The following is a 21,324-nucleotide window of genomic DNA, read 5'->3' on the forward strand; positions in this document are numbered from 1 at the left end:
CGTTGGTAGTCTAAGCTTTATATCAGAGTTGAAAACGGTTGGGATTCAGGTTGAAAAGAAAACGCTCGATCGGCTCATTAGACGAGTATTGATTTTCTTGGGTAGATATTAACCGATGCACCATTGGTGTTTTGCATTGCAGGACGATCATCGCGGCTTTAGGAGGCAGCTCGAAGACAAACGACCGATCGTCGAAAATAATTTGCTCAGCGGACGACAGTACATTGCGAACGAACCGCCTTTGTCGGACACTTCGGACTCTGAAGGTGAGTGTTTGAGGATTTTTCTTTAAATTACACAAGTTCAGACTTCCAATGTAGGTAGCATTTAAATATAGTTAACACGCTACGAATACAGTACTCGAATATAATTCAATTCTGAACATAACGTGAAACGTAATTAAAAAAAAACTCTGTATTGAATATTAATTTATTGTATCGAATTCAAAGCACCCCGAACTGACGAAATACTGGTAACCCAGATTCTGTTTCTTAATTTACGTCCCTGTTTCCGTTTTTCGAGAGTTTGTTTCGTCGTTACAAGTATATTGTTCCAGTCGGAACAGAAACCGATTACAACAGTGTCGCAAAGAGAAATCGACATTTTCAAGTGCCGGAAGCATCGTCACAGCCGCGCGTTCCGAGGCCGTAGACGCGAGTCATTATGAATTCAACGAGAAATACAGAACTTCCATTGACAAGGGGAGCGGCGGCGGCAGGCGGAAGGGAGAGAAACAAAATAGGGTTGAACGTGCGTCTCGCGGGTTCGAGAATGGCCGCCAGTGAACCGAAAAACTGGCCGGAATGGCTGTGCGCGACGAAAGTTTCCCGCGGAAAGAGTAAAGAAAGTCGGCCAAGTACATTCGTTAGTTTCCGCGAAGCCGGGTTCGCAACGCGCGACTGAATTCACCAATAGCGGGGGCCTAGTAATTAAGAGCCGTGGATGGAGCTTTCAATTCCAGTAATTCGCGCCATTCTCCTTTCCGTGATTTTTCATACCAATTAGACGCGAAAGAGAAAGAGAAGCCATGGGAGACAGGGACGGAGCGAAAGGGGGGTGAACGGGGTCCGATCGCGTTGAAAAATTCTGCTCTCCCGTTTGTTGTTCCCCCCGCGAACCGCGATTAATGGTCGGATGAAATAGAAAACGGCGGGAACACTGTGGAAATATTAATGAATCGGTTGCCCCGGCTATCAAAGGGAATTTCTTTTTCATTATTTTCTCCATTTGTTTCCAGCCATTGTTCGACCGAATGAAAATGTGACTGTTTTAATACAGATTGAAGTTTCTAAATATTTCGATCGATCTCCGCGGTCGCCGAACGTCGCGGTTCAATCGAAGATTATTATACATTCAATATACGGATTGTAATTTCTAAATATTTAAACAAATTCCCAAACGAAAACTCGCAAACATATCGAGCCAAACATTCCGAAATTAAATACTCGATTAATCATCCCTCTGAGTAATACAGTGATAAAGTAACGTGGATTCAACGTGGATAATCAATTCTTCCAATTATAATAATTACTTTACATAATTAAAGTTCCACCCGAACGAACGGAAGCATTACCGACAAGTAACGAGATGCCGAGCACCAATTCCCCGCTACGCCGGGGTGTCTAGTACTCTCCCATTTTTTTTTTGTTTTCGGGGTCAGCGGCCAGAATTGAAAAGGGGTAAGATTGATTAAACTTGTAGTTTGAAAGGGCGGCTCCTCGCGGGGGAGTTTGTCGCGAAGAATGAAGGGGATTGTTAAGTGGACTGATAAAATACGAGAAGTTTTCTCTTCTGTGCGCCCGACCTACCCCTTCTCCGTCCCGAGTTTCCTTTTTTTTCTTCTTCTTTCGTCGTTTTACTTAAACCACGGAACAAGAGCGGCCCTTGGAAACGAGCTTCATTCGTTCTTGTCACCGCTTTTCACGTACAATAACCGTCGCGAGGGTGTAGCCGTGGCCCTCTTGAATATTTCATTTAGATAATTCCACCCTCTCGAAAAGCGGGATTATTAAGAAAAGTGAAACACGGAATTTATGGGTATTTGACCGGCGGTGGTGGATGGGGAAGCGATATTCAGGCCGGCGGGTTTCTTGCCGGAAAACGGGCGCGTCCATTAAACGGGAAAACAAACTCGGTCCTATACATTTCCAGGGGACAAAGGATCGTACGCCTTACGGTCTCATTATGGCGGAAAGGAAATACCGTGGAGCCCGGCTGATAGTGGTTGTTAGCCGAGTTATACGTCTAGACCAATTTAAGACGACGTCGTAAAATCCAGCGGGGAACACGCCGATCGAATTCGATCAATCAGTATTAACAATGATCGAAAGAGGAGGGAGCACGATTTTATGATCGCGATAGCGACGTCGAGTGTCCGACCTGAATGTGCGACACCGTATCCTCGTTTCTTTTGATATTCGGAGCCGGTGTATCTGCGACCGTTAAACTGTGCATAATAATTGACAGCCTAGATCTTTAGTGAACTCTCTGTGCCAGTGAAGAGTTTCGAATCTTAAAGTTTGAAGTTCAACTCTAGAACCATAGAGTATTCAAAGTTCTTTGAATTATAGAAGATTTTTCCATGTTTCTAAGTAATATTGTATTATATAGATGAAAGAATCAATTTCAATAAAATCTGATGGAAATGTGATCACTGTAATTTCAATAATTATAAAAGGAATCGCCATTTTGACGAATGTAGTTCCGGTAGTGACTGATTAACCGTTGCCAAGACACAGCTACAGCGCGATCGTTGTTTCCGCAAACAGTCGACAAATCGGTTACCAGGGGCGCTGGAAACACCACGTAGAACGAAGAATAACGCAATTTCGAGTTCTTCGGCGAGGAAACAAAAAGTTCCGCGGTCAGTGTTAACGAGACGCTCCCCGAGGAACCAGCAGACGGTATCAATTGAGTTAGGAGTATCGAAGTACACCGAAACTGTAGGGAACTTGCGAGGGTTAAAAGAGGGTTCCCGAAGGACACCGGAAACTCAACCGAGGACTCCGCGAAGTTTCACTGGGGAAATGCTGTTTCCTCCTAATATCAATGCAATTCCGTTCCTCCTTCGTGCCTCTTTGCCGCATAGTTCGCACAAGAGGCCGTTGAAACAATTACACTTTAATGGTCCGCTGACTTTTCTTGTTTGAGAGCCACGGTGCGCGCACGTTCGACCCTTAACTTCCGGCGAATATTTGATTTGAATTTGAATTCCGCGCTAACATTTGATAGTCCTTTTCTACGACTCCATACTGCTCGTTTCTATTGCATTCTATTATCATTTATTGGAATTCAGAAACTGGTAACATTAACGATATTAGTAATTAACCCTTTGAGTGCCAACGTCGATGAAAATTTGTCCAAAAAGTACCAATTCCATCAATGGAATTTTTCATATTTTCTGCTGTATTATCGACGTTGGCACTTTTTGGAAAAATCTTCAACGTCGCTCACAGCGGTTGGCACTCTGAGGGTTAATATCCAATAAGAATTTCTTAACATTATACTGTGTTAACCGTATACTGCCTAAAAGTGTCAACCGATCGGTTCGTAGAATCAAATGAAGTTTATTTATTTGCCTTCCTTCTAATTATTCACTTTCATTTTTATTATTGCCTGCTTAGAAACTCGTAAATAGAACGATCGCACTATTTACAGTTTTTATGTGAAAATAGAGAAGCGTAAATCAGTTTCTGAACTGACACGAAAACGCGGTCTCGCCGCTTTTTCGACGAATTTTTGGAAATCCCGTGCCACTCCAATGGTTCATATTGATATTTTCAATTAATAACATTACTACAATACTTTCACATGCTTTCTCATCAAACTTCAACTTTAATACTAACATTACCACAATACATTCACATGCTTTCTCATCAAACTTCATCCTCACCTTCGCAAATCAACATTAACAAACTACATCCTACCACTTCCACGTCAACCATATACTAGAACTATAATTCCAAGCACACTATCATCTACTAAACCCATGTCCACACGATGCATAGATCACTTGCACCAATAAATATCATCCGAGCAGGACAGGAGATCGATAATTCCGTGTACTTCATTCTACTACAGAATTATAGATAATAACAAACTTCATCCTCAACTTCTCAAATCAGCATTACCAAACTACATCCTACCACTTCCACGTCAACCACTAAAACTATAATTCCAAGCACACTATCATCTACTAAACCCACGTCCACACGATGCATAGATCACTTGGCAATAAATATCCGAACACGATGGGAGATCGATAATCCCGTGTACTTCATTCTACTACAGTACTATAGACAGTAACAAACTTCATCCTCAACTTCACCAATCAGCATTACCAAACTACATCCTACCACTTCCACGTCAACCACCAAAACTATAATTCCAAGCACACTGTCACCTACTAAACCCATGTCCGCACGCTGCATAGATCACTTGCGCCAATAAATATCATTCGAACACGATGGGAGATCGATAATCCCGTGTACGTTCGCAAATACATCCGGAAAATCGGATCGTTAGTCTCCCCGCGCCAAAAACACGCCTCACGTTCCGCTCAATGTAAGATAATCAGCAAGAAGTCCGCTCGGCGCTGGTTGATGCCGGGATATCCGAGGAAACTCGGCTCGGAACCGTGGCCCCCTGCACGAGGACAACCCGGTGTAGCGGCGTGCACGATCCCAGTCACTCCGCAGGGAGTCACGTTCGATGAAACGTGCACGGCATCGTGCAGTCGTCGGGCGTTGTCGTAACGTCAATAAATTTCAGCCGATATAACGCCGCATCCGCCGCGCGGTTAGATAGCAGCAGCGCGACGCCGGGTATCGGGTCCTCCGGCCAGGCCCGATTTCGCCCGTGAAATCGAATCGAGCCCAACGTCCCCGCCAATCGAAATCCGCTGCGCCTTTTCGACCGGTTTTTTCCTCGGCGCGCGGGCAACGAAATGTTGGCCAGTCGGTCGACTTCGAATCGGGCACGGTGAATCGACGGAAATCAGCGTTATCCGATCGGCTCACGCGGAAAGTCGGACCACCTTTTGATTCACAGCGAGCTTGCGGGAGTCGTCCGACTGGTATTCAATATTGCGAATGTTATTCGGAGATCTGCATACGATGATTTTAACGCGTCGAATGATGAAATGAAAAAAGTATTAACACGTTCACTGCCATGAGAGTTTTAGGCATTCTATACAATATTCCTTTGACAATATTGACATTAATTTAATCTCTTCTTTTGTGGTTTATTGTTATTAAATCTGAACGTCTTAATTTCGATCTTCATTTGGAACAAGGGAAGTAAAATAATTTGTATTGATTTAGAATAAGTTTGTATGTAATAGATAGAGTATCTGTGTTAATGAGCAGACACGATGAGTTCGATATCCGAAATTAATGACGTCTTGCGAGGGGAAGGGTTAATTGCTCCAGGATTTCCATGGAATGAATCAGCGTCTGCCTGACTGTACGTGCGAGCGCAACTTCCGAGATTTATAAAGTAATTTTCGGAGGCGGGATATGAAAATATTATTTACGGGTCAGGAGAAATCTCGTTTCCAAGTTTCACTCTATTTACACAATGACGGCTTGCCGAAGTCGAAGTAACCCGGCCTCGGCGTTCAGTTGATGTAAGAATGGGATCTCGCAGCAGCTCGCGAGAGGAATATTAAAATATATTCGCGCCGGAATTCGGGGGAGCGTAATTTTCATTTCAAATGGGAGAATTCTAATTGTAGAGATTCGTATTAACGTATTACTCCTGGCAGATTTCCTCTAGGATTAATGTCTCCTGCATTATTCACTTTTTAAAGTACCTCCCCCTTCCGGCGAGCTAATAATGATAAAGGTACTCCAATCAACGCGGACAGGAGAATGATTACAAAGAAAAGGGTTCATCAAAGAATTATCCACTTGCGAGAAGAGATGAGAATTTGATAAATGGAAAATATTCAAATCCCTTGATACTTCCTTATTCCTAATTTCATTCGAATATAATGCCAACCCCTTGCTTTGTGTCCTGCCAGCCTTATGATAAAGATTTCAATTAGTTCAAACTAAATATTATCCTTCTATTCCCGATTATTATACTTCAGAGCGAACAGAATCAATCGAAAAACCTATAATTCCTCTTTCTCCGGTGAATTATAAATGATAAAGTCGCGAAATCGATCATACTTGAGAAAGAAACCATGGAGCAACGTAACCCTTTCCATTCCAATATCCAGTGATGGAAATTTTCAACTGAATTCGATAAATCCGAACGTTATTCATTTACTTTTCACTCGAATGAAATATTGTTTATTTATTACCAACGTTTAATCTTTAAAGTAAACGTAGACGCGTAATCAGAATCAAATTCTTATCGATTTCTACTGAATCGTCTATGACGAAGTACTTCTATTAAACAACCGTGAAAGAAATCATAGGAGGCGTTAACCAGTTAAGTGCGTTTGACGAGTATACGCGTCATCTTAACACGTTGCCGACTAATTTTCAGAAAAATCAATCTTATCGAGATATCACGCATAAACTGAGAAACAATATTTTATTTCAATATTTCATACACTCGTGTTTTTCGTAGAACTCAATATTAACCCTTTGCGGACGAACGTCGACATTTTGGCGAGATGAAACGTTCATATTTGGAAGACTGAGTCGCAGGAGAATGATTTAATTACTCGGACAGCAAGAGATTAGCACATAGTTTCTGTTTTTACTATTATTTAAGCAATCAATATATAATTTAGCTTCATCTGTTGAAGATTTTCTACATTTCAAAGAATCTTCGCCCGCAAAGGATTAACACATTGCGTACCGACTAATTTTCAGAAAACTTAATTGTGCGGATGGCAATTTTCACTGAGGTCAACTTATATCACTATACATAGAAAAACTCAGATATCGTATTGTTATGTAATATATTTAAAATCAATCAATTCGAATTCAATTTTATATTTTTTCAATGCTGTGGTAATTAGTGAAGTTACATAGCTAAGTGTCTTTATATAAAAACGAGATTTCTCGTTACGGTACGCAATGTGTTAAAGCTTGAAATGATACCAATTCGTTCACCGATGAATTTCTTATTTCTTCAAATAAACGTGTAATTCTTTTTTGTTCTACTTTGATTTTGCATTAAAATATATTGTAGATGCTTTTCTCTTGCATTTCACGAATGCACACATTATTCTTTCATTTTATTACACGCCGAACGAGGGATTGTTCGAACTAAGTTCCACAGTTAACAGGTCAAGGATCAAATAGATTACAATGAAATTATATCTCAACATTTTCTCAGCCGAACGGCGACCGGTGCGATTCGAGGGGACAAATAATTTATAATGGGAGATTGAAATTGTACACATTCCGACGGAAGTTCCCGGAATGGAAGCCGCTCGGATGAGGAATGGTTAAAAGAGAGCTAAAGAGCTCGCGCGGAGGGATGGGGGATGAAAAACGAAGGAGGGAAACGGCTGGAGACGCTGAAAAAAGGGGCGGAGAGCGTGGGTGTACGTGACTGGAAATCGAATGCGGCAACTGTTGAATGGATGGCTTACCGATGAAGAACACGGCCGCCTAATTCGATTCGGTGGAAATAGTTTTTAGCTGTTTTCCCGGTGCGCCCGTGTGACGTCTATTTAACCGGCCGCGCTCAGCGTAATGGAGGCTAACCCTCTCTTCCTCTCGGCTCTTTGCGGATTTCAGAGAGTCGCTCCCCCGGAACGATTTTCCAGCCATCTGTCGATGTTTCCCGCAAACTGTTCTTATCAGTGTTTCCGAGCGAAGTGACTGAAGTATTCTGTAACGCGGAAGAAAATGGCCACGGGCTAGGACACTGGAAAAATAAAGTGTAACGCTCCCTTCCTTTTACATTTTCCGGCGAGATTCTCTGTTTATCCGAAGGTTTATAGAATTTAACCAGTTAACTGCGGCGATCTCTTTGCGCCCACCAGAGTGTGTCGCGATAATCAAGCGATGACGGGTATACTCGTCGAACACAGAGTAAGTGGCGCTGTTGAAATATTGGGTCAAAAAGACTTTATTTTAGAAAATGAATTTTATTAGTAATATTTACACAGTCGCTCAACGTGAACATATATTTATACATAATGAACGGACAACTTAGAAAAAAATCAAATATTTATATTTAATCAAAGATCCAGTGTTACTGCACTGCTCAAATTATTTATAATTTTCACTTGTTTGTTTCATTTCGTCTTCACCTCTAAATTTTAAACATATTAAAATTTACGAATATAATTTAGTTTTCGCCAGAATTACAATTTAAATATCAAATTGTAACAAAATCTTACGCATGACGGATATAATCGTCATGACACAAAATTCTGCCACATCTCCATGACGGATATAGTCGTCAAACACACTTAACTGGTTAGTACTAGAACCACCAAATGAGAAAACGAGCCACCTCGTGTCAGTTCTTTCGCAATTATGGAAAAGGCACAGACGATTTGAGAAATTATTCGATAAATTGATTTGGATGAATACAAACTAGAATATAAGGAATGTGAGGACTCGATGAATGTATTTTTATAGATTCTATAAAGATATTTCTTTATTTGGAATAATGAGTTTTACCGCTCGGTAGTTGTAGCGTTGAATCGATGTAATGGAATACGAGTGTTCGCGGATATATTATTGACGTGTAACGTTTGAGAATTTCGATATTTTTAGTTTAAATTGACGATTTGAAGATTTTCATCGGGGCAGAGGATTCAGTTGGATTATCTATTTTAGCGATATATTTTATGATTCGCTACAATTCGATTTCGAACTAACGTTCTCGTTTCGGGGAATATGAAATTTTCACCGAATATTCACTCTTTTATTCATCGAGCGAAGAACAGTTGGATGTATTGTGATAAAAATTTGTCCGGGTGAATCATGAATATTTTAGAAACGGTACAATTATTTTCTCACCCGAAATCGGTCGCGGCGTTTTAATATTCATAACAACGCAAGTGACAGAAAGCTTGTGCTTAAAACTCAATGGAATTAAACGCGGAATTTGAAATTCTAATGCCAACTTGAACATTTCCCGACCGCGTGTGGGTATTCGTGTATGACAATACGCGGGACACGTGTATCCCGCGAATGAACGATAAACCGAGCACCGGCAGCCGAGAATCAAGCAGATTTTTTTAAAATAACCCTCCGAATTATTCGTATATTAATACACAAATATTCCTATTCATTGCACATCATACAATAATAAATAATTAGTGTACTGCGAACTATCACGTAAATTCAAATTTTTAAAATAGAATTAAAACCACAGAACTAAATAATTATTATATTAAAATTATTATTCTAATCAGATTCGTTATTCAAACATAATCCTCCCGAAAACTGATCGTCAATCCATCATATAACATGCAATAATAAATAATTAGTAAACTGCGAATTTTCACGTAAATTTAAAATTTTAATTTTTTATAATTACAACAGAATTACAATGGAAGCTTGTTTTATCTAACAAATATACAAATCGCTGCACTTCGAATATTTTACATTTCGTATCATACAAATACCGCGGAACGTTATTCTGTCGAATTTCCTTCAATTATAATAATATATTATAATAAAGCAATTATTACAGTAAAATTATTATTCTAACAAAATTCGTCGTTGAAACATAACATTATTACAACCCGCCCGAAAACCGATCATCCGTGGCCGCCGCGCCGGGATTTTTCCGCCCCCGTTTCCCGCGACAGCGAACAAATCAAAATCGCGACGCTGTTTTTCACTCGTCGTATCGATCAGCGGAATCCGGGGGATCGAGAGATTAACTACGAGGCCAGGGACGTGTCACGGGGGTAAAGAGCAGGTGGCACCATAAACATAAATCATCATAACACGCTGCAGATAGGGCGGCAACGGGCGGGTGGGAACTGTGGGCGTTATCAATGCTAAACATGCGCATAAAAACTGGCCCGCATGATATGATGCGTGATTCATAGGACAATTAATACCCGGCGATAGAGCAGCTACCAGAAGCATCCCGTTCGTCGACACTGTTTCCGGGGTTCGTTAATCCCCGCGACGCCCAATAACACTAGCCGGAATATAGCTCGCCGAAAGAAAATTTACTCGCGTCTCGGAGACGCGAAATTTCAATTTAAATGGAAATCGAGCGCCGTAAAAGGAAACTGTTAAATCGTTACTGACGCTTTAAATTAGAGGTAAAATACGGTAATGACGAGTCCGAATTAATTTTAACGGATAGCATCCGCTCGACGTGTTTCCGCGGGGAATCGTCATCGAGAAGCGCACCCTCATAAACGCTCGCTTTGAAGACAATTTCTGATGGCTGTTACTTTCTAATCAGTTCCTCGGTAACATTAGCGAAATTTCCGAATTTGTTTAACTTAATTGTATCTAGCGTTCGTTTCAATATTTATATTCACACTTTTATTCTATGTTTTATATATCTATATATTTTCTGTATATTTTCATTGTTAGGCAATATTCATTAAATCCACCGTACACTTACAAATATCAGTTTAACTGTAATAATTACCTTCTAATTACTTTCTAATCAGTTCCTGGGCAACATTAGGGAAACTTCCAAATGTATTTAACTTAATTGTATCTAGCGTTCATTTCACTATTTATATTCACAGTTTTATTTTATATTCTATATATTCATATATTTTCATTATCACGAAATATTCATTAAATCCACCGTACACTTAGAAATACCATTCCAACTATAATAATTACCTACCAGTGTCAACTTCAAGCTTATCTAATTCCCACTTCGATTAATTCGTGGATCTTACGCCGAGTCTTAACTTGAAACTAGATTCTTAGCGTTCCCAAAAACAAACAGAAAACGACGAGTGTTGTATTGACGATGAAAATGTTCGTTTGCAGCCGGAAGAGAATTGGACGGTGATTCGAGAGGCTACAGGAGCGCGGAGGAGCAGGCACGCGAATTGACGCGCAGCATTCGCCGGGAAGTGAACAAACTTTCGGAGCAGTGGAACGCCCTAATCGAACGTAGCGATGCGTGGAAGCGGAAACTCGACGACACCGCTAACGTGAGTACTTTCCCTCCCCATCATCCGCCACCCCAGCCACCCCTTTTCGCCTACACAGAAAGCCACTTACCCTCCGAGCATACTACCCGATATGAATACAAATATTTTGATTCCGTCAAAGGCTGCGGACTGCCGCAACCGGTGAACGTCCCGTCGATTTAGCTCTCTGGAAGACGATCGTCGGCTTTCGAAAAATTTCGCGGAAATTGCTTTCATTAAACGTTCCATTGGTCGCGATTAAACGATTCTTTTTTACCGTTCCACCGTATTTCACTCTCTGCCGATGGGAATTCTTTTTTAAGGATTCGATACCTTTGGTAAAAGTAAGTAAATTGTATGTTGAACACGTAAATTCTAGAGAACAGGAAAAGATCAAGGGAAATAGAGATGATCTTTTGTTTGAATAATTATGTTATTTGTTCGCAACTTTGTTCTTTTTAACACGTTTAGTCTTTCGTTCAATTGCTAATCCTACGTTCATATAATATTTTAGATATATACAACACAAATCCACAGTAAAATTACAAAATCGAATTCCTTATTCTTTTTCGTAAGTCAGACATTTCGGCTTGATTGATGTTTAAAAATGTATCAGTATAATTACAGACGCTCGCGTTTTTACTAGCTGAAATTTAGCCGGCGTGCAATGTGTTAAGTATACAATGCTTTTGGTAGAAGTAAGTAAATTATACGTTGAACACGTAAATTCTAGAGAACGAGAGAAGATCAAGAGAAAGAGAGATGATCTTTTGTTTGAATAATTATGTTATTTGCTCGCAACTTTATGTTCTTCTTTAAGTATACAATGCTTTAGGTAGAAGTAAGTAAATTATACGTTGAACACGTAAATTCTAGAGAACGAGAGAAGATCAAGAGAAAGAGAGATGATCTTTTGTTTGAATAATTATATTATTTGCTCGCAACTTTATATTGTACACAAGAGAGTTCCGTGTCAGTAGAATGATGACACTCGCGTTCCAAGGGCTAAACATTTCACTGGACTAAAAGATCTCTTTAAATTTTCCCTGTTCCCAGGGTTTAGAGTTTCCACGTAGATTATGCGTGAGGCTATTGCCGTAATATTGTTAAAGAAACAGCCCCCATAAAGACGAGGCGGGAAACAGTCATCGCACTTGTGCGAATTGTTCACGCAACGAAGTTAAAAAGCACTTCCGCCCTCGCACAAAGGGCGCTTCACCCCGGCCGCCCCATTGTTAAAGTTAACACTCAACAATCTTGAACTATCCGCGGAACTCGAAATTTTATTCGACAACACCCGCGGGCGCGGAGTTTCAATTGCTTTTTCGCAAAGCTAGATTGGTCAATAATGCCGAACAAAAGGCGAAACGTAAAATGGAAAATTGCTCTTTGAGTCGAATAATATCCTTACGCGAGGTAATATTCCCGAAAGTTTCACGTTATCCGAAAACCACATCTCCAATTCTAATCGTACCTCGCTAACAACTAATCTCCAAAGATTATCCTTCACCTTGAAACACAACGAAACCTTCACTAACATCGGAATCTTCAATTCTTCCGAATTCACTGTAGAACACGAACTACGAACGTTCCAGCAGCTGCTCAAAAATGCCCGGAGTCCCACGCGTCGGGAGTTCTCTCTCAACCCTCGGGACAGCAATCCTCGAAGTCGAAAGCGAGCTTATTGTTTCAAGATTTCGCCGGCCAGAGGAAAACAATCCCCTGGTAACGTTGCCCGGGCAAAAATACGATCAGATTAGAGCGCGCACGCCGACGGGCGAACAAGTGGGCGGCAGTATTTGGGCTTATCGGGGTGGTATCGGTAGAAGAAACCGGTGGCGGCGGTTCAATTCATCCCTCTCGTGCCGGGGTCGTTCGTCGTATCGCTTTATTATTGCCGGTACAATTTTCTCTATCGCCGGGACGACCCATTTGTCGGAACGACTTTGTGCCCTGGAGGGAAAACCGGCCGCGGTTCCGGTTCCATCCGGCGAAAAGACGACGCACGCCCCGGGAAAAGTCCTGTGTGTCCCGTGGCAAAGGCGATTTTTCGCTGCCCTCTTTTCCGGGAACGATCCGCTTCTGGAACTAACGACGACGAAATTCCCGGCGCTCCTAACCCCTCCTTTGATACAACGAATTACCTTCGTTCCGCGCGATATCCGGCCCGCCCTCGAAAATATATACATTATTAGCTTTGTCAACGGGGACGGCGCACGGCGGAGTGATTATCTCTACGGCGGAAAGGGGATTTTCGATAGATATTCCCCGGTTTTCGAGGGTATAGTGATTTCCCGCCGATAAATTGCTGTCGGCGCCGAGGGTCTCTTAAAGGGAACTGTTTGAACACTTAAACGGCGCGATTTAACGGGGACGTTTCGTTTCGGCCGCTCCTAACGATCCGAATGTTTCTTGAAATTGTGATTGCTATGGATTTAAACTCCCTAATTTTTTCACTTAGACAAACTCGACGGACTCTTCTCCAGTTCGACATTAATGAGAATATTTGTCTGAGATATTTAATATCTACACATTCCGTGAAAACAAAGAAATTATCAAAATATATAAAAATTACCAAGAACTTAAATATCTTAATATTTTATTAAAAATCAATACAGTTCGTAAGCAAAACCGAAGCTTCCGTTGCACGGAACGTGTTAATCTTATATTGATTCAATCTTCATCGAAAACATTAAATACCCAACCGACTCATTATCAGTCATTCTCTACAATCACTAAACCATTTCCAACGAGAAACCAACAATCCCATAGCGAATAAAATTAACGAATCCAACCGGTCAATCCCAATTCTGGCCGGTGGAAACCAACCCGAATAGCCACAGCCCGTCTGCAAACACCCAGAAACAAACTAAAACGAAGACCCCTCGTCCCGATATTCACCATTCTCCCTACGCAACTAAGAAACGCATAAAACCCTCGGCCAGCCGACAATCACTTTCTCGCCGGTAGGAATTTACATGTGTTTGTTTAGCGGAGCCCGGTTCCCCCGGAACTGCGTTTCCCATTAAACGCCAATTTGGCGTCCCGTTACATCGGCGTAGAGCCGGCGCATCGGCGTAATTACAGTGCTCCGCGTCGCGGCGCGTTTGTTTCTATGGTCACGGTTATACGAGCCGCGAGCAGAATATTCCTCAAGCAACGGTCCCGCCGTGCGCGCGCGTCGACGCGACTTTAACGGCCGCCCCCGTATCGGCGGGATCGGCCGTCGCGTAATACCCGGCCCGTACAAAGGGGACGATATTGCGTACACAGGTACACGCATCGCGAATTCCATTGTGCCCCGTCGAGGCGATGCCTCTGTCGAAGGCGGTCCGTCAAGAGACGCGAGTCGTAAAACCCGCTTATGAAATCAGGATTCACCGAGGAACGCGCAGGGACGTATACAGAAAAGGAATCGAAAAGGAGCGGGGTGGGAAGAGCAGAAGAAAGAATAGCGCATTCCACCCACGACGTTAAAACCCCGACACGATCGTGTACGACCGATTTACACTTCCAGTTTCGACGACGACGCGTCGCTCGCCAGCGATTATCGATGCATCGCGAACCGCGGCTCTTGTCGCGCGGTAATAAATCCTTGTACGACGGCCCGACGCTCCGTGGAGGGCTCGCGAACGCTCGCCGATCGTTTTAAAGAGAAGCGATCTATTCTTGGAGATGCATCCCTCCGATGTTCCTCGTGTTTTCCCGTTTGTCTTCGCTCGTGATTTCATTTCGAACGCTGGAAGGTGGATTGCGTCGAGGATCTTCGGATGAGTTTTGATGAAATGGTTCGTGGAACTTGGTATGATGGTTTCTTTGCGCTGTGTGATAAGATTAGAGATAGATTATTGGAAATACACCTGACCCTCGATTTGCGCGAGAATCCACGTGGCTTTGTGCGAACGAAAATCGTGGGAGTAGAGGCTGTCGGTACGAGAGAAAAAATATTGAAGGGAAAAGCTGGTATAGGTTTTAGAAATACATACTTATTTCGTGTAGCTTAACAAAGGGAATGATAAGAGTGACATTTTAGAAAAGAAAAGTATATTTTATTCACTGTTACTAAATTTAGATCGCGTAAATTGAGATTGCGTGTCATAAGTGTTCTAACGCATAAATAGTGTTCCAATTTATCACGTGAAAAAAGTCCGCGTAAATCGAGGGTCAGATGTATAAATTGCCGAGTGGCATCTTCATCTCACGACGCCGCGACAGAAATATTTTTCATGCCAGTATCTTGCACTTCACCCTCGCGTCGTCTACGGAAACAGTTCTAGCGCAGCTATTTCTAGTTTCGGAGCATCTTGTACAATTAACACCCTCCCGGACAAGGCTGCATCGAAAGTTCAGGCGGCCAATTAACCCGGTATTTAACGAATTCGTCGAAGAAGGTAATAACTTCGTTCCAGCGGTGCTTAACACTAAACCCACCGAACAGTTAGATTGACATTTTGAAGTCCTTTCACAGCAACTTCAGGAGTGCATCTATCGAGACTGAATTATAAATCGATTAGTCTAGAAGTTATTAATGAAATTGATTCAGCAATACGCAAACTGAATTATAAATCAATTAGTTTGCGTATTGCTGAATCAATTTCTTTAATAATTTCTCAAACAAGAATCTCTTGTCTTTTTAATAATTGCGAAATGAAGGAAACAAGAATGGGTCATTTTAACCACTTTGGTAGTTTTAGTGTTAAAGCAACATCTAGCCTGTCGAACCAGGAGAATCCGTCTTAACCCTTTGTACTCTAGAAGTTTTTCACTGGAAATACTCAATATTTTCTAACAAGCTGCAGATGACATTCTCTGAAATTGACTTGACGAGAAATCACACATACGTTGAAGAAGAGAACTATTTTCCTACAATATCTCACACATTGATGCATTACGCAAAGTTTAATATTAACCCTTAGCACTGCAGGTTGTTTTGTAATCTATCAGCAACTGCAACTAATTTTTATACTATTCCCAGCGAACATGAGAAATGCTATAACATTTCTTCGATCTTTTATTTGCCTGCTTAGTACGAAATTTGGATGTGTGGAAAATCTAATAATTTTAGGGTAGTTTCCTCAAAATTCATTAACCCTTTGCACTCGAAAGTTTCTCAATGGAAATATTCAACATTTTCTGACGAGATATAGGTCATATTGTTTGAAACTAATTTAACGATAAATCATACATAAATTAAGCAACAGAGGTGTTATTTAAATATTTCACGTAGCAATGCAAACTTCAATTTGAAATATTAAATATTCAACTTCATAGTTTTCTTGCATCGAACCACGTGGTGACTGAGAGTCACCTCTCGAGTGCAAAGGGTCAAAATATTTAATATTACAACTGGTGCAATATTGGAGCCCACAGAGTTCAAAGGGTTAAACATCAAACTTTACAATTTTACTGTGTCAAATCAATTGACAACCGAGGGGCGCCTCCGGAATGCAAAGGGTTAATAGAATTCGAGTGGTCCGGCGATGTCCGCCATTTTCTCCTCTCAGGAAGCGAAATCGTTCGGTGCACGTGCAAGTGCGCTGAACGTGTGCGCGACCCTTTGTCGAAAGAGGAGAGTCACTCGAAACCGCGATCCTTCCTTGACCGGCCTCGACATGACCACTCCACCTTTCTCCGCGGGAAAATTAATGCAAATCTTGGCCGATGAACGCGCGGGAACTTCTCGTCTTAATTGAAACGAAAATGACATTCCCGCGATGAGAAATGACGGGTAACCGACCTCTCTCGCTGCCCCCCCCCCCCCCCCCGGTCCCCCTCGGCGTTCGTCGCACTTGTACGCGGCCAAAGGTTTTATAATTAAAATGGAAAAACTCTTTCCGGTCCGCTCGTTGGGAAGCGTCGAGTTTCGAGAGTGTTTTAATTAAAGGGATTATACGATTTAACTGGGAACGAATAGACCCGTTAGATGGCGATTAACATTCCCTCGATTAAGGTTAACGAAAATAGTTCTTCCGTCATTTCGAAAGCGAGGACTCCAGTTGACGCTGTCGCCGCCATCGTTTCTTTCGGTACATTCTCTCGGTTTATTGCGTAAACTGACTATTTCACTTATTTCGCTGGTCTCCTCAATTATAGTATTTTCTTCGATCCACATAAATCTAACAAAATATTAGACAGATGAAACTGAAACGAGTCATTGAGTTCGTAAATATAGTGTAGTTTATTTCTAATAACAATATCTATAGAATTCATTTCATTTTCATTGTGTACAATATAGAATTACAGCCGTTACGAATATGTTTCGCGAGTCTTTTTATTGAAATTCCGGAGAAATCAAACTGAAAGGATTTGTCGAGTTTCTAAATATAATTTTCGTGTCTTGTAACTTTAAGCCACAATGTACGTTGCGTTAGTCTCATTTATTTCTATGGAAAGTATAGAACTATAGTCGTAAATATCTATGTCGCTAATAACGATGAAATCGAAGATTCACGCATTCCATTCCGCGTCGTTTCCCATTACAGCAAATAACCCCTGAACAATTCCCCAAAGTTCCGCCCAGAATTTTTCCAATTCCCAAATTTCGTCCTCCGCGTACACTTTCCTTGATTCCTCATAAACGACACCGTATCTCCTCCCGACGTGACTCGTAACCACCGCGCGAGCTCCGCCGGCCGAATTCATAACCGAACACGTTCGTTCAGTTCCCCATTTAATTAATTGCTCGCCTTTGTCGCGGATCCGCTCCCGCCGGTCCGCGCGAAGAGTCGGCGTCTCGTCTCGCCGGGACACTCCGGGCGAAATTAACACGCGAAACAATCGAATCCCCGGCCGCGTGGGCGAGCGGTTCGGCGCAGTTTAATCGCCGGTTCATCGCCAACAATTAATTGGACCCTGACTAACCGCGGCCGCGCTCAAGGAGGAATCCGGGGGAAAAGAAAAATCGAGGAAGAAACGTCGGAGCCCGCGAGCCGGGGCGACGAGGAGCGAACCCCGGGCGCGAGGGAAAGAGGCGAGCGCGCCGGCGGACGGGAGAGGGCGAGCAATTAAAAGTGCATCGGGTCGACGATCCTTTCACGATCGCTTGATCGATACGATGTATAACTCAGGGTAGATCAAAAGTTCCGCGCGATCGGGCGGCTCGCCGCGACCGCGGGATGCATAATTCATGAGTGAGACACAATTTAACTTTTAAATTCCACCTTCTGCCGGGCTCGCGTCTTAATTATCGACTATCCGGTAATTACGAGCGACACCTTCGCCCCCCTCGCCGCCGCCCCGCGAGGACGCCCGGCCGCCGCTTTATATCAATTTCATTCCGTATCTGTAATTTCGGCTGCCGTCGAGGCGGATGCACCGGATCAGGCGGGTCGTTAAGTTCCTCTTCTTTTTCCTCCTCGTTTCTCTCCTGTTTCTTTTGTCTTCCCTCGCGGAGGATTTTCGTCGAAGCTGTTCTATGGCCGGGCATGCTCCCGCATGCTAACGCAGGCTTACACTGAGCTGATAAGAATTCAGTGTTACGAGAGGTTCACGTTAACGCGTACGTATTCGATGTTGTATCGATGGCGGGAAGGTTTTATTTCGGGGCTCGAAGGGTCGGTCTTTGGATTGTTCTTTGAATCGTGGTGGGTGTTGTTGAATGATGCTGCGTTTGCGTTGCGATAGGCTTGAGTGATGATGGAAGATTGCAGTAATGTGTGACTTTCATTAATAGAATAGAATAATTACATTTGTATTTCTGATTGCGAGCGTCGTGAAGCATAATTTGTGATAGGAGAGAATTAACACGTAAATCTTGACCACTTTTCTGTGTTATCCTTTTTATCGAAGGAAAGTAGCAACAGTTATTCACTATTTCGATACAATCTTTCCATTACACTATTATCAACTTAGTTACGTTATTAAATATTTTGTTTGGACGTCAATTATCTTGCATGTTACGTTTTTAATTCAGAAGCGTCAGTCATCGGTGACTGACATGGCATTCAACGTGTCAATTAACTTTGTTGTTCGAGGATTCACTATATTTCCTTATTACAGCTACTTTGCATTTTAATTTGTGCGATACATATACTATTTTTCCTCGACCTATTTTTTCAGCGAACCTGTTTTTCCTAGTTCTCCGGGTATACTGAAGATAACAGGTAGACCAGATTCTCAGTGGTAGTTGCATGGAATATCAGTTTCGCAGTAAAATATTTGAACAGATAGTTGGTACACTATCCCAGATTGCAGCTTTCAACGGGGGATAGCAGAAGTTAGGACTAACAAATGTTAACACGTACTCCAGCATCCCCATTGGAATTCCGCGCATCTTGGACTACCGTTGTAAAATGTCTTCCTGTTAAACCAGTAAAACCCGGGAATTATTCGGACCCTTCCGTAAACGCACTCCCGTTTAAGTAAGGGAATGGAACGTAACGTTACTTGTTTTACAACTGCCAGGGACAGCGTTGTTTATCGCGCTCCTTTTGGCTCACTGTTAACCCGCAACGCTTCCGCGCGGCGCACCTTTGACAAAATGCGGTCGCTCCGCACGAGAGTACCCGCTAACGACGTTAACGAACCGAGTGGTTCACCGCTTACCGCGCGCGTTCGCGTTTTATCATTCGAAAATCAGGGCCGCCGTCGGAACATTCTTATTCGACGATTTTAGATTGTTTCGAACAGCATTCTGCCCGTTAAATTGCTCGAATTATCTGAATCACGGTTAGATTAAATGGAACAGATTGTTCTTGAAATATTACAAACAATACGAGTCGTTGCAATTTCGATGGAGAAGTTTTAAATGACGGGGACTGTCGAATACTTCGAACATTCTTGGAGAAATACTTTAATATTATGCTTGATGTGTATAAAAATTGTAACAATAGATGATCTTCAGTTTTCTTGAATACTCGTTATAGAATTCGAATGAAATTTATTTTCAACATCATTTCGAATATAGCTTTTAAGGTGTCGATCGCTGCGATACGAGAAAACCGAAACCAATCGGAATGACTGGTATAGTCTATTGTTAAATATAAAATAGATCGAATCTACGGTAGAAATGAAGTGTATAAAAATTTCAGTTTCAGTTAATAAGAGAATATTCGCGTAACACGAGTCGTCTGTATATACCAATATTGTTAAATATAAAATAGATCGAATCTACGGTAGAAATGAAGTGTATAAAAATTTCAGTTTCAGTTAATAAGAGAATATTCGCGTAACACGAGTCGTCTGTATATACCAATATTGTTAAATATAAAATAGATTGAATCTACGGTAGAAATGAAGTGTATAAAAATTTCAGTTTCAGTTAATAAGAGAATATTCGCGTAACACGAGTCGCCTGTATGTACCAATATTCTCCGTTTCAGTGGAACTTGACTATCAGCCGACAGTCATATTTTATCTGCGGAAGGTAAAAACAAGCGCGATATAATGGCCGCGTGTGTACGTTCCCCGTACGTGAACGACCGCGTTTCGAGGGCGAATATGTGTGTCCCTTCCGAGCGGGAGGGTAACATTTCGCTTCGGAATATTGAAGATCGACCGCGGGAAAAAGCGATTCTTCAAAAACGGGGGAAGGGAAAAAAGGGTAAAAGAAAAACGCGAAGATTAAAACGTTGCGAAGGTGCATCGAATAGTGTTGCTGTTTGCGCAACGCTCGACTGGTGTTTGCTTGAAAAACAAGCCTGTATTTTTACGAAGAATCAACCTGCTGGATTCCTTTTTCCGAGGTCAGTGCCCCTTCATCAGCAACCGGGGCTAAAATATCATTGAAAATTCTCTGTACCACGACCGAATGTCAAAGCGAGCGATAAATAATAATCGTCCCCGCAATCGAAGGAGAAAGGTCCCATAAATATTCTAGCATCCCTCTTATTCCTATAAACAGGGATTCTTACTGCTGACAACTTCTTTGCTCAATTCCCTTTCACTTTAAAGACTACCTTCAACCCCTAAACCTGAATTACAGTCAAAAAGGATACACAACCCTCAGTTCTACAAACAAAACTGTCATCCCAAACTTCTCACTAAAACTACCACTACCACCCTTGCATAAAACAAAACTTGCCAAATGTTCAAACACAAACAATGCAATCAAAAACACCCTCCCTCGAAGATTCAACAAAATAACCGAGAAACATGGAGTGCACCATATTCTACAATGAATATTCCAAGGGTTTGAAACCAGTGTTCGACGGGATAGTACCCGGAAGAGTTCGCCCATCGAAAAAGATACAGCCCCGACTCGAAGTCCCTGTAAAAGTGAGCCGCCCTCGCGATTGCCAGACGTTCCCCGGTTTAAGCTGGAAATTAAGCTGAACCGAGAG

At 42.1% G+C, this 21,324-nt stretch overlaps 1 protein-coding gene across 9 annotated transcripts in view; it reads left to right on the forward strand.

The window, feature by feature from the left end:
• Positions 1-21,324, forward strand: part of LOC116426948 (dystrophin, isoforms A/C/F/G/H) — a 650,967-nt gene that overhangs the window by 545,402 nt on the left and 84,241 nt on the right. For all 9 annotated transcript variants that reach the window (XM_031976684.2, XM_031976686.2, XM_031976683.2 and 6 more), the window contains 2 exons: positions 143-266; positions 10,899-11,065. In XM_031976684.2, the coding sequence (XP_031832544.2) occupies positions 143-266; positions 10,899-11,065 (291 nt within the window). The remainder of the gene's footprint in view (positions 1-142; positions 267-10,898; positions 11,066-21,324) is intronic.

The sequence above is a fragment of the Nomia melanderi genome, chromosome 2, assembly GCF_051020985.1.
Source record: "Nomia melanderi isolate GNS246 chromosome 2, iyNomMela1, whole genome shotgun sequence".
NCBI classification, from domain to species: Eukaryota; Metazoa; Arthropoda; class Insecta; order Hymenoptera; family Halictidae; genus Nomia; species Nomia melanderi.